Consider the following 13,094-nt stretch of genomic DNA (forward strand, 5'->3'; position numbering starts at 1 on the left):
ACATTTTTTCATAATAATTGACATAAAAGATCAATAAATATCAACAAAATAAGAAAATCAAACGAAGAAAAATTAATAGCAACAACAGCAAAAGCATGACTCTCCGGCCCAGGAGGGGGCGATATGGATTCATATCGCAAATAACCCGAGAAATGAGGGAGAGACTCATGGTGCATGAAATCTGTAGAACATAGAAAGAGCTGGAACTGATGTAAGTGCAGAGTCTCTTATGGTTATTGTCCTTACAAGCGCTCAGGTGAGACAGAGCAGGTTTCATATCAAGTCGGTGCATTTACACCGTACGATGTGGCTCGCTTGATTTAATTTATCCTCATAGGAATAGATGGCTGGCGATGGGTATTGTACAGCGGGGACCGTTCTTGTTAACTAGCTAGCTTTGGGGTATGTTAACGACAAAATGTGTCCTAATTTCTACGTCCATCTTCTAGTTAGCTACATTCAAGAAGCCAGCCAGCCAGCTAGCTTGCTAACCGAGCGCGCCCGCGCATACTGGTATCTTAATGCAGTGCACTAGCTAGTTGCTTATTTAGGTAGTGCACTGATGCAAAATTGTATTACAAGTCTCCGGAGGATTCTGCTATACTTTAACCAGTCAAATGCTGTTCTGTTGTGTGTATATTTCAGATATGTTCCCAATATATATGTGACTCGGTGGCTATTTGTGACATATCTAGCTAGTTAGCTAGCATCCGTTCTGGGTGTCCACCCTACTGAAAGCATTTGGGGCTTTGTTTTATACACCTAAGGTGATCCATCATCCTGCAAAAGGTTGTTTTGAACTCTTTTAACGTTATATGCAAACCATTTCACACTTGGCTCCAATCTTAAACCAGGGTTTTTAGTCAGTGAGCCACTGTAATGAGTGACCTCTGTAAAACTACTCGCAAACTGATGATCTGAATTACTGAATGTATAATGAAAGTGTCTGAATTTCACAGATTTGCACCAGCATGTCTGTCTCTGTAATAATCAAATGGGGTGGTCAAGAGTACACTATTAGTTCCTTATCTGAGGAGGACACTGTGATGGACCTGAAGCAGTCCATCAAATCTCTGACAGGTGTTCTCCCTGAACGCCAGAAGCTGCTGGGGCTGAAAGTGAAAGGTAACAGCAACTTTTCTCCTATTTGCAATGAGAGCAGCACAATGTCTGAAATTCCAGACTGGAAAACGCATACAATGCTCGTAAGGGTCACCTCATTTCAACTCTATATCTTGATGATGTGTACTACTCAAAATGCCTTGGCACTGATGCATGATGTATAATTAAGTGCCTGTTTGCTGACAATACTGTTATTTCTAAGAATGGTGAGTTGATGGGGTTTTCTCACTGCTTGCAGGTAAACCGGCAGATGATGATACAAAACTGGGCATCTTGAAGCTTAAGCCAAACACCAAGATCATGATGATGGGCAGCAGAGAGGAAAGCCTGGTACGTTTGCAGGCCTTGTACAATATGACGCCCAAAGGCAGTGCCAAGAGCTACTACTCAGGCCATGCCATAAGCATTCTTAAAACACACACAGCTTTATAGAGTTGCTCAACAATACATCAAATATATAATTAGACATTCATTGCTTATCTATAGAAATAATATCATAATCAGTATATGTCATAGATTTGTGATATGGCTCCAATAAAAGGGAGAACCATGTAAATGATAAACATGCCACAATTAAAAATGGGACACATCAGTTACTTCACGCATGAATACACGCAAAACAAAGGCGTTGGCTGAGATCTTTGAATCTGATCCAAAGTATAGGCCATGATGTGGTTTCAGTAGAAACTAATGGTAGCATTGTCACCAATGGCCTTCTGTCAAGACATTAAACTTCCCAGCCCTTACATTCATCTCTTCAATTGTATTGTTCTCCTGAAGGAAGATGTTTTGGCACCACCTCCTGAAAGCGATGATGTTGTCAATGACTTTGACATCGAAGAGGAGGTGATCGAAGTCGAAAACAGGTCGTCATCTACACTCAAAACTTATCACCTGAATTTTTTTTTTGCATTGACATTCTAAACATATCAACCTATTCTTGTCCACTAAAATGTTCTGGGGGTTTTTTCCAGAGAGGAGAATCTGGCTAAAATAGCTCGCCGTGTCAAAGAGTACAAGGTGGAGGAGTTAAACCCACCAAGAGAAGGGAAAAGATTACTTGTGCTGGATGTTGATTACACATTATTTGGTAAGACTGAAAAAACCAAGCCAAGCTAGTTAAGCTAACAGATAATGTGACTCTTTAGGTGGTTGTTCTGTTAGTTTACACTCATCACTCACTTGTACACCTTGTACATCTTGTACCATAACTGACTAGCCATTTTATTAAGTGCACCTATCTCATGTGGGCATGTCTAATATGTGTATCACCCCACAGTTTGAATCCCTTATCACCGGTCAGTTTGTGACCTCAGGCCTCACCACAATTCTCAACGCAACACTGACACTTGCATGACTCTTGGTGTTGCGCTGGTATGTGTTGAACACGGTTGCTGGAATCTTTATACATATCAGTCTCACTGCTAGGTTGAGAATGGTCTGCCATTAAATAATATCTAGCCAACCATGCTTCTGTGGTCCTTCATTGACCATTGATTGGGGATAGGTAATGTAAACTGCATAGCAACAAATGGACTATATTCTCTAAATGTACACCTACAGTCTGATACATCTGTTGCTATGTGCCACATTTATCAATAAGAAACACTGCAATGATGTATTGATATATTAATAAATATATGTGGCTAGTATAAGTCAGTTTCTTTAGCACTAAAATAATGTTGTTGGGGTTTTTTATTATTAATATTATTATTACTGATGCTATTATGTAAATTTTGGATTCTGTCTTAGATCACAAGTCTTGTGCAGAATCGGGGCAGGAGCTCATGAGGCCCTTCCTCCACGACTTCCTGACCTCGGCGTACGAGAACTATGACATTGTCATCTGGTGTGAGTGCCCAGCCTGACGCACATGCCCCCGCGTGACCATTCTATTCTGACCCTTGTAACAGGAAGACGGCACTCCTAAGCAGCAGCACCTCCAGTACCTAAGCACGATTTGCTGGAGCTTTCATTCTGGACTTGTGATATTTCTGTTGGACCATAGCAGATCCTTTAATCACACTCTCTTTGGTTCGTTTCAGCTGCAACAAGCATGAAGTGGATTGAAGCCAAAATGAAAGTATGTACGGGGAGCTGTTCCTGAATGCTAGTGTCGTTTTTGAATCTCTGCTGCTCAGGCTGTTTGCTACAGCAACTTCTGTTTTAATTAAACTAGTTTTATCAGACAAAATGTTTGTAAATTCAACTTTAGTTTGAGCTTTTAACTGGTCTTTGCAACATCTCTCATTAGTTCTCCGTGTGTGTGTGTGTGTGCGCGCGCGCTTTAGGAGCTAGGTGTGACCGACAACCCCAACTACAAGGTCACTTTCATGCTGGACAGTGGGGCTATGATCACAGTGCACACCCCCAAGCGGGGGGTAGTGGAGGTGATGCATCTCACCATATCCAAACATGACATGCCTCTCCAACCAAAAACAAAATCCAAAAAAATGGCAAATAATTGTGCTGCAGCATTTAAACCATTAAATTGAAAATGCAGTCAGAAAAAACTTCCATTTAGTGAAAACCTTAGAGTGAACATTTTCTGCTTGAAACTTAACTTTTCATAATGAAGGGTTTGTTTATATTTGTAGTTCTTTTCCCTTGGATCAGACCAAAGCTGAAAATGATACGTCGTTGCTTTTCAGTCCTGGGCATATTTACTATTGAAGAAAAAGATGTAAATAAGTCACATGCTGATAGGACAACTTTTTTATATGAGAATGATTACAATAATGCCAACCAAACTTTATTGTGGTTGTTGTTGTTTTTGTTCTTTTGGTTTCTTTCTTTTGAACAGCTTTTGTTTGTGGTATTTGGGTATATCAAGTGGTACTTTTTCACTTAGAGCTGGTAAAATCCAAAAAGGAGTTTAAACAGTTCCAGGAATTCCAAAATTATCAGTTTCTCTAGTTTTACAATTGATGGGTATGTGTTTGACCAGGCTGAGCAGTTTTGTTTTATTCTATAAACTACTGGCAACATTTCTTCCAAATTCCAGATAAAAATATTGTATCATGTTTTTTAATGAAAATGACTAATGGTCAAAATAACAAAAGTTACAGAAATTTCAGACCACAAATAATGCAAAGAAAACAAGCTCATATTCATTTATAAACAACACAGTACTAATATTTCAACTTAGGATGAGTCAAGAAATCAATATCTGGTGGAATAACCCTGATTTTTAATCACAGCTTTCATGTGTCTTGGCATGCTTTACACCAGTCTTTCACATTGCTGTTGGGTAACTTTACGCCACTCCTGGAACAGAAATTCCAGGAGCTCGGCTTTGTTTGATGGCTTGTGACCATCCAGCTTCCTCTTGATCACATACCAGAGATTTTCAATGGGGTTCAGGTCTGGAGATTGGACTGGCCATGATAGGGTCTTGATCTGGTGGTCCCTCATCCACACTTTGATTGACCTGGCTGTGACATGGAGCATTGTTCTTCTGAAAAAGGAGAGTTTAGGAACATTGTCCCCATCAGAGTTGGGGAACATTGTCAGAGCAGACGGAAGCAAGTTTTCTTCCAATACAGTTTTGTAAGTGGCTTGGTTCATGCGTTCTTAACAAAGACAAATCTGCCCGATTCCAGCTTTGCCGAAACACCCCCAGATCATCACCGATCCTGCAACAAATTTCACAGTGGGTGTGAGACACACTGGCTTATAGATCTCACCAGGTATCCGTCTTACCATTGCACGACCAGGTGTTGGACAAAGCTGAAAATTGCACTCATCAGAGAAGATGGCCTTACTCCAGTCCTCTACGTTCTAATTCTTATGGTCTTTCGCAAACTTCAGTCTGACTCTTCTTTGCTTCTCATTGATGAAGGGATATTTTCTGGCTTTGCACGACTTCAGCCCTGCCTCCAGAAGCCTGTTTCGAACCGTCCTCACTGTGCAATTCACCCCAATTGCTGCATGCCATTCTTTTTGTAGGTCACTTGACATCATCTTACAGTTAAGTGACATTTGAATGAGGTGGTTATCATTACGGTCAGTAGAGTCATTTTCGACTTCTGCCAGTCTGTAGCTGTTGTTGTCCCATGTGTTTGCTGCTTCTTATGAACCCTAATTTTTGAAATTTTCAAGATAGAAGCAACCTGACACTCACTTTATCCCTCTGCCAGTAAAGCTACATTTGAACCCTTCTTTTCCTCATTAAGAACCTTTCTTTTCCACACTTGGCTTGGTCTGTAGCTGTATTTTGACTACACTTACTTTTTGGGTAGTCCTAGCACTGCTTTTCCCATCCATCTGATTCTGTAACAAGAGAATAGTGATGACAGCAGAAGTGGTTTTTATACTGTTGCTCGTTTAAGGTGATCACCTATTCAGCATTTCATCAAGTAGAATGAGGGATGTCTGTGAAGGCATTCAACAAACACGTGAATGGAATGGCTGCTGTACATGTGGAGATGCTGATTTTAAGAAAAAAATTTGAGTGGTCTCTAGCCCCCCCCAAGCTGTGTGTGTTTGTTTCATGAACGGAGAGCTCTTAGACTATAACACTAATTTCAGCATGTGGCATGCAGTAAGATTGTGCAGTAATGCAAGTGGGGTTATAACTAGAGATGCACCGATCAGTCTGCCGGTGACCGGAATCGATAGGTTTTCAGCGTGATCGGTCATCCGTTGATGACCAACAGATCTGTCTCTTAAACCCATTCTGTGCAGGTCACATTTACACTTGTTCACCACACGAGGGTGATAGTGGCACAAACAGCCACACATGAATAGCACAGTGACTGCATTAGGTCTTTCTGTTGACATCAACATAAAGGTGCCTTGATTTTTCGTTTGGATTACCTGGTGCACTTGTTTTCATTTGGATGTTGATTTTTATTTTATTTGGAGGTTTGTAAAAAGAAAAGGTTTGCTAATAAGTGTTGTCATTTCTGCATGCTGTTATTTGTAATTCTTAGAAAGAAAATCGTAATCGGCCAAAATCAGAATCGGCCTGTCGTAATGTTAAATAATCATAAATTGGTGCATTTCTAGTTATAACAGCATTATAGTTGTCCATTTCTGAAAGACCAGTGGCTGATCGACACTTGCGTTGTCTTCTCAGGTGAAGCCACTTGGAGTAATATGGGGAAAGTACAGTGAGTTTTACAACAGGAAGAACACCATCATGTTTGATGACATTGGAAGGAATTTTCTAATGAACCCACAAAATGGACTCAAGGTATGAGGATGCTAACTGGAATGGACTTTACTATATCCACAAGCTATATTGTAAATGCTTACTGCACTACACTTTTTTTTATATGAAAACTTTACTGGGCTTTCAAACCTCATGTTCTCACCTCTCTTTCTGTAGATTAGGCCGTTTATGAAGGCCCATTTAAACCGGGAGAAAGACAAGGAGCTACTGAAACTCTCTCATTACCTAAAAGAGATTGCCAAACTAGATGACTTCTCAGAACTTAATCACAAACACTGGGAAAGGTATGTACACCAGACAATCTGACTGCATTCTGACCCTATAGATAAATATTTAGCTAACATTCTTGACTCATCAGTTTAAAGATATGGGTACAAGGAAGCAGAAGAAGATCAATTGCCATGCTTTAGCAGGAGACTGAAACCTGTAGTTATATTGAGTTTATGCTGTGACATTGTTAAGACTGAGCCATTGTGCTAGCGGTGGTGATGAGTTGCCCCTTGACCCACAGGTACCTCTCAAAGAAACCAAGTCAGTGAAGTCCCAACTGCACAGCTGGAGCGCTGACCCTTCCTCAAGAGCAGGTGGTGCTGAACACCCATGTGCCCTGTCCAGACACCTCCCTGCCCCCAGGCCAGCTTCTCTCATCTCCTCCTGTTCCACCAGGGAAGAAAGAGACCTTTCAGTTATATGTGAACGTTTTGTTTTAGCAAATAACAGCACCATGTGTAGCTAGTATAAGCCCCCACAAACACCCCCTCCCTCTCTCCCCACCTTGCTGAGCCTCAGGACGACGCATCATGGTACTGAGGCCGCCGGGACACCTGGTGGCTTGAGGGAACAAAGGTACACGTGCAAGAATTAGCATACAATTCCTGCTGCATCTGTGCTGCTTGGTTAAACCCTCCTCACAGACGAGGCAATAGATCACTCGCCTGTGTTCCCATGGACTTACGCTGCTGTAGATTTCTGCTCTGTCAGTTCAAGTCACCCTTTGTTTGGTGAGTTGTGGCAGTAATCCTTAGCCCCCTTCTCAATTATAGCACATGGCCTTTACCATATCCTCTTTGTTGTCCTATATGTGTTTGAGCCACAGAGCTGTGCATTGTTTTAGGGCCAGCTTGGGTTCGGTTCACTAAACATTTGATTGATTAGGTCTGTTTTGAGTGTCAGATTTCTTTTTTTGGCAACCACGCACATTCAGACCGTGTCCCTCATTGTGGTCAACAGTTCAGTTTGCAGTCATTTATTAATTAGAAATGCCTGTAGGTGTATAGAGCAACTGTTTGGCATTTTCCAATTAATCCATGGTCAGTTTCTGATTACAGAGCCGCTGTTTGGCTGAATGACACTGGGTGACATTGATGCAGACTTGAACTCGAACAACACTGCTGTGCCTGATGATGTGGGCAACACCCACAATCATGTATGTCACCCACATATAATCTGGTGCTGTGATCAGAAACATAACTCGGTAGCAAACTGGATAGAGTGTGGCTGGCAAGTCGAGCATGGAAGCAGATGACTTGCATTGTGTAGCTGTACACTTATAATGGTCACCTATGACATTGATGTAACTGATGATGAGGCCAGTGATTGTAGGCACAAGGTAGGTGCATTTAAAAAATACTGTAATGAGAATAAATAAAACTTTTGCCAGAACCTTAGTGTACTGAATGCTGCCTCTGTTGTGTAATACTGAATGGCACCTTAATGAAGTGCTCTGACAGCATCTGCAGGGATGTTGTTGAAGTAAAGGTTGTGGTGCTTTGTTCTAGGTCATGCAGGTTTGCCCTATAAATTCTCCCTGGAGCCTTGTAAAGAAGTCTCCCACAGAGCCTCACTGAACCTCTCAAAACAGATCCAGTCATCACGGAGGATGTCTGGCAGGATCCAAGCAATACGAGGATATGCAGGGGCTTTTGGTCACACTTGCTAACATTGCTCACACTGATCACAAAAAAAATCCTTACTGTTAATGGGTTCCTGTTTTTGTTCATTGTTTGTTTTCAAAAGAACATCTTTCAGGCTTTGTCTTTACAGTAATTCCTTGTGATTTCACTCCACCCCCACACGACTGTCATGAGCAGATGTGCCATGTTCCAAAAAGGAGAGGTCTAACCAATATAACGCAGCAGTGAGAATAAGTGTATGAAGTGGTTCTACAAAGACATTAAATACAGGACAGGAAGCGGCTAAAGGTTTACATAAATATTTTTTTAAGATTAAGAAGAGTAAGATATTTATTGACATAGCTAATGACTTTGTAGTGTTACTTTTGTTTTGAGTGTTTGTTAGTTGTATGTTTACTGCCAGCTTAAACTTGATAAATGCAAGCAAATAAAGTGAAGAACAAGCTTTTTTGAGGACTGGCTTTTTTATACCTGTGTAACACTTAAACTTTGCCATGGGATTGAGTTGTTGTCTGGGGTTTGTTTTGTTTTCTTAATATTAAAGTCTGTTTAGTTACCTCAAGTCCTGTCTTGGCCTGAGCCCCTTTCATTTGAACAAGAATCCAGATGTGACCACCAAATTTATGGATACAACCCAAGTGTAATCAAAAAAGAAATGATTTTATAAGATGTCATGCACATTACAGTTTATTGTTACAGATATCAAGATGTTTGTCTTTACTGTTTCTGATTAAGCACAATAAAGCAGTTCTTTCTTTAAAGCAACATTTCCTTCATTGAAGCATATTCAAGCATGCTTTGCAACTTATGTTTGCTAAATGTACAGTCTTGGGGGTTTCCTCCGTCTGATTGTTTAGCATTGCTGGATGTAACGTGGATGTAACAGGAGCATCATTTGGCAGGCAGAGCAATCCTTTACATAAGCTTCAAACCATGTGGTCAGAATTCTTAACTAATTAACTCATTTTTCTTCGTGGAACATGCTTGTGTGTGCAATAAATTAAAATTTTAAATTCATGTTAATGTACACTCCATTCTGTTTGATATTAAAAAAAAAAAAAAAAGACCTGTGCTAAATAGCTTTTACAGTTCTTTTCTGGTCATTTCAGTGTAATCTGAAACTAACTGAAAGTAACTTGTTTTGTGGATACTTGTGCATATTACCAATGGCCTCTTTCAGTGTGTCTGTTTAAAAGGCAGGTGGATACCTGCATATTTTGTGTATAGATATAGAAATGCATATATACATGTTTATGCTGATTTAATATGTATTTGTGTAGTCAGTATAACCAGAGGATAGTAAAAACTGAAAAAATATACACAAGGTACAGGACTCAGGTACAGTCAGTTTACTGATTTTGTAGCATAGCTAACAGTGGTAAATTGCTACTTAACAATTAACTAAAATATATGGCAACCTATTTGCTACAGATGTAGAGTAGGTGTACCTAATAAATAAAGTAATACATTCAATAACCAATCAGTGCATCGCTGGACAGGCTCATCAGAAGAGAAACTGGCAGAAGTATTTGTCAGATACAGTGCTGAATGCTCTCCAGGACCTGTATATGACAAGAAACAAATGACAATAAAATGGCCCCAAGCATCCCATAGCATTACAACAAACTGAACAAGTTTGTAGAAACATGGAGTTGACATTAATAGTGACACTTACCATTTTTTACTTGTTCTTGGAGACCCTATTATGTGAAGGATACACTGAATTTAAAAAAAACCCAGTAAAAAAAACTAGTCAGTGACTAGTATATGAGGTATAAATGCAAAATCCATTGACATGGTAAAACCAAAGAACAGTTCAAACTGTTACATATGAACAATAGCAAACACTGTCAGTGGTGGCATAGATGAGGTCTATTAAAATCACTTAGACTCACCTTTGCTGGTTCCAGTCACTCCAAACTTGATTAGTGAAGGGATCCTGGGCACGCACACAGAAAGTATAGCTTCTCCTTCTATCGCTCACCTTATAATGTGTTTCATTGATATATTCATTCTAAAAATAGACACAATCCTTTTAATATACCAAGTAACTGCAAAGCAATAATATGTTTCTATTAATTTATTCATAGTTGGTTTTTCACACTTTTTTTTTTTTACTTATTGGTTAATGCCAGATTTTACTTAAATCACATCAAAGCATCTATATTGAATTATTAAAGGTTTTGTTGCAAAGGTGAAAAGACTATGGTTACAGTATAGCTTTACCTCGACAGGAGTTGCTGTATCATCACAGCCCTTGTGCGGTTTGATGACTTTCACCTCATACTGGAGTGGGTAGTAAGAGCACGGCATATTCCAGGTTTTGGGGGTTCCCCAATGGAACTCATTGTTCTCAGCCTTTGTGATGCTGACTTTTTCTGGCTTGACTGCAGGATCAAGATAGCGTCAGTCTATGTACTCAACAGCCCTGAGCCTGTTGAATGTTCTTCCATATGTCAATATGTAATTTGCAAAACTCAAGAATAATTCATTCTGTTGCCTCTTGGTAATAGAATACTAGACTGTGACAAAATTAATTAACTAACAATGCATATACTAATGTATATGAGGATTGGGTGTAAGTTTTTCTCTTCCCAGGGTTGTCACAGGTAAGCTTTTTAAGCTTTATGTATAAAGTAACAGCTGTGTCTTTTGGAATATCTCCACCAACTTGCAATGCAGGGCTCCCTGGACAGAGATATCCTGGATTTAGGTCAGGCTTGTATGGTAAACTAGACATACTTCTTTGTTTCCATGCCAATTATGCACAGTTTTTGTAAAGTGGCTTTTGCAATGCTGAAAAGTGAATCTCACTGTTTGATTCTCTTTTCTTGCAAAGAGCTAGACAATTATTCAGTTGTTTCTTTTACCATATTATTCCCACTAGGCTTTTCAGATCCTGTCAATGATATCTCCACAGCAATGGGGATGGTATTTTGAAACCAGAACACAAACATTAAGCATAACAACTACTGAATTTATGGCTACAGTTCAAGGTGTAATTTTAAACAGCACTTGTTCATTTCTAACTCAACAAAATTAGCCTTTTGCTATATTAGAACTAGACTGAATGCTTATACAACTAAACTTTCTATTTTATTGTCTAAGATAATCTTCCATACTATGCACGATGTTTTATCTGCTTGGAAATTGTTGGCTATAAATTAATAAGTAAATCCAATTGTTTTAGTGCATTTGAATTCTGATCTGTGATAACTCAATGGGAAAAAAGGCAAATCTTTTTCACTTTTTTTCATTCAGCTCTATGGATGTAACCTAACATCACCAGGAGATGGCACTTCAAGCCCTTACCAATGTCATGGATGAAGAAAGTCCTTTGGTGCTCCTCCAAACGATACTGGTTTCGGACCACCAAGGTGAGGTTGATGCGAGTCACCTCCTCAGAGTATGAACACTTCTCCTCCTCGCAGGTGAGCCCGGCATTGTCAGGGTCCAGCGAACAGTTGATGTGGCTCGAGTTCCTGTGGAAAGTCTAGCTTCTTAGTAAACCGAATCAAACAGAATTGAACACAGAATGGAATTCCTGCTAATTTGTCGATCCCAAATGAACGACTTTTATCTTGCCCTTACCGGAAAGCCTTGAAGAACACTACAACTCCATTCCTTATAGGACTCCATTTCCAAGAACAGTGAAATAGGCCATTGTAGTTTCTTGCTAGACAGGTAATAAATTCTAGGTATAAAAACAGAGGTGCTTTATCAAGTTTCATCAAGCTTCAGTCAAGTATTTCACATTAACTTAATATGCTGGAGTTTTTTGCCAGATAGTGGCAAAAATGAACCTCATCCCTCTACTTACCTTTGTCTTGGTTCTGTTTCAGAATAGCCTTCTCAAAATTGACTGGATTAACCAACACCAATGTATGGTTTAAAACTTCTCCAGATAGACCGTGACAGGTGAAGTTTCCCCCCAGCATCGCCTGGATATTGACGTTTATGCTGTTACCCTTACTGAGAATCATTTGTTCATTCTTCTGCCAGTGAATCTCCACATCTTTAAACTCGTCCCCACATTGTAATGAAACTGAGGTCATTTGTGTCATAGGGTCTCCATCCATGTCCAAAGCAACAACTGCAACAGTTGAGTCCGGTCATGAGCCCAACAGCAATGTCATAAGGTGGCCACCCCTGCTAAAAGCACTGTTAAATAGCCCAGACTGAATAGACACTATGGAATTGTGCTTATTCAATTGCTAATACATGCACCTAGTAACAGTTGTGTTGAATATATATTATAATAATAACTATGTCAAATGTAAAGTTTCTTTTCAATTTAAAGTGAATACACCAAATCATAATGCATTTAAGAAAACAAATCTACAAAAGTAGATGAAAAAGATAACAGTCACCATTTGGCTTGATAACCCGAAGTGAATGGCTCTCTCCCATATGAAGAAGCGTGAGATGCAAAGCAAAGAGGAAAATCAAATTCATCTAAATGACAAAGGAGAAAGTAAAATTATCAGTCTCTATACAAAACCAAACACACATGTGCAGTTCACCAAAGCCCAATTAGAAATTCTAACATTAATAAAGTGGTAAATAAAATATATCCAGTGGAATACAGAGTAGATTCACTAATTTACATTTAAATAAATGAAAAGAAACTTGTCTGACAAACCTACCATCTCCATCTTATCTCAGTGTTTCTCTCTTAACTGTACAAACACAAATCAACTGAGAACAACTTAATTGACAAGCATTTATAGTAGGTGAGGGAGAAGAGAAAATTCCCAGTGCAGGACAATACAAAGGGGGAACTGTTATATCATCAACAAAGATATCTGAACTGTGTCAGACTCCATCTCAGTCTGGAATTTTTTTTTTACACACACACACACACACACACACACACACACACA

At 39.5% G+C, this 13,094-nt stretch overlaps 2 protein-coding genes across 5 annotated transcripts; one reads left to right on the plus strand and one right to left on the minus strand.

Annotated features, from left to right (window-relative positions):
* Positions 1-133: 133 nt before the first annotated feature.
* ublcp1 (ubiquitin-like domain containing CTD phosphatase 1) lies at positions 134-8,972 on the plus strand. 4 transcript variants are annotated; one of them, XM_027000156.2, is made up of 12 exons: positions 157-211; positions 646-789; positions 960-1,125; positions 1,361-1,452; positions 1,903-1,988; positions 2,097-2,212; positions 2,875-2,973; positions 3,168-3,205; positions 3,414-3,512; positions 6,203-6,319; positions 6,455-6,582; positions 6,810-8,972. In XM_027000156.2, exons 3-12 carry the CDS (start codon positions 972-974, stop codon positions 6,835-6,837), a joined length of 957 nt encoding a protein of 318 aa, XP_026855957.1. In that variant the 5' UTR covers positions 157-211; positions 646-789; positions 960-971; the 3' UTR covers positions 6,838-8,972. The 4 variants fall into 4 exon arrangements, 3 of the variants coding, with proteins under 3 accessions (XP_026855956.1, XP_026855957.1, XP_026855955.1); XR_003409987.2 differs by lacking the exon at positions 646-789 and having other exon boundaries at positions 174-256; positions 6,810-7,724; positions 8,077-8,972; XM_027000155.2 differs by lacking the exon at positions 646-789 and having other exon boundaries at positions 134-211.
* Positions 8,973-9,701: 729 nt separating this feature from the next.
* On the minus strand, positions 9,702-12,890 carry il12bb (interleukin 12B, b). Its single transcript, XM_027000153.2, has 9 exons — positions 12,858-12,890; positions 12,582-12,666; positions 12,032-12,304; positions 11,803-11,905; positions 11,524-11,693; positions 10,438-10,598; positions 10,107-10,225; positions 9,887-9,930; positions 9,702-9,773 (listed from the first exon to the last, which is right to left on the minus strand). The coding sequence occupies exons 1-8, from the start codon at positions 12,864-12,866 to the stop codon at positions 9,915-9,917; spliced, it is 936 nt and encodes a 311-aa protein (XP_026855954.2). The 5' UTR covers positions 12,867-12,890; the 3' UTR covers positions 9,702-9,773; positions 9,887-9,914.
* Between the last annotated feature and the right edge of the window lie 204 nt (positions 12,891-13,094).

The sequence above is a fragment of the Electrophorus electricus genome, chromosome 6 (assembly GCF_013358815.1).
Source record: "Electrophorus electricus isolate fEleEle1 chromosome 6, fEleEle1.pri, whole genome shotgun sequence".
Classification (NCBI taxonomy): Eukaryota; Metazoa; Chordata; class Actinopteri; order Gymnotiformes; family Gymnotidae; genus Electrophorus; species Electrophorus electricus.

Excerpts from the sequence above, each read along its gene's own strand:
- il12bb (XM_027000153.2), bottom strand. Across the intron at positions 12,305-12,581 it reads TCGGGTTATCAAGCCAAATG|TTGTTGCTTTGGACATGGAT; the intron begins GTGACTGTTATC and ends CAACTGTTGCAG. Across the intron at positions 10,226-10,437 it reads ATACAGCAACTCCTGTCGAG|AATGAATATATCAATGAAAC; the intron begins GTAAAGCTATAC and ends GTCTATTTTTAG.
- ublcp1 (XM_027000154.2), top strand. The coding sequence starts at position 230 with ATGGTTATTGTCCTTACAAGCGCTCAG. Across the intron at positions 1,126-1,360 it reads GCTGGGGCTGAAAGTGAAAG|GTAAACCGGCAGATGATGAT; the intron begins GTAACAGCAACT and ends CACTGCTTGCAG. Across the intron at positions 6,320-6,454 it reads ACCCACAAAATGGACTCAAG|ATTAGGCCGTTTATGAAGGC; the intron begins GTATGAGGATGC and ends CTCTTTCTGTAG.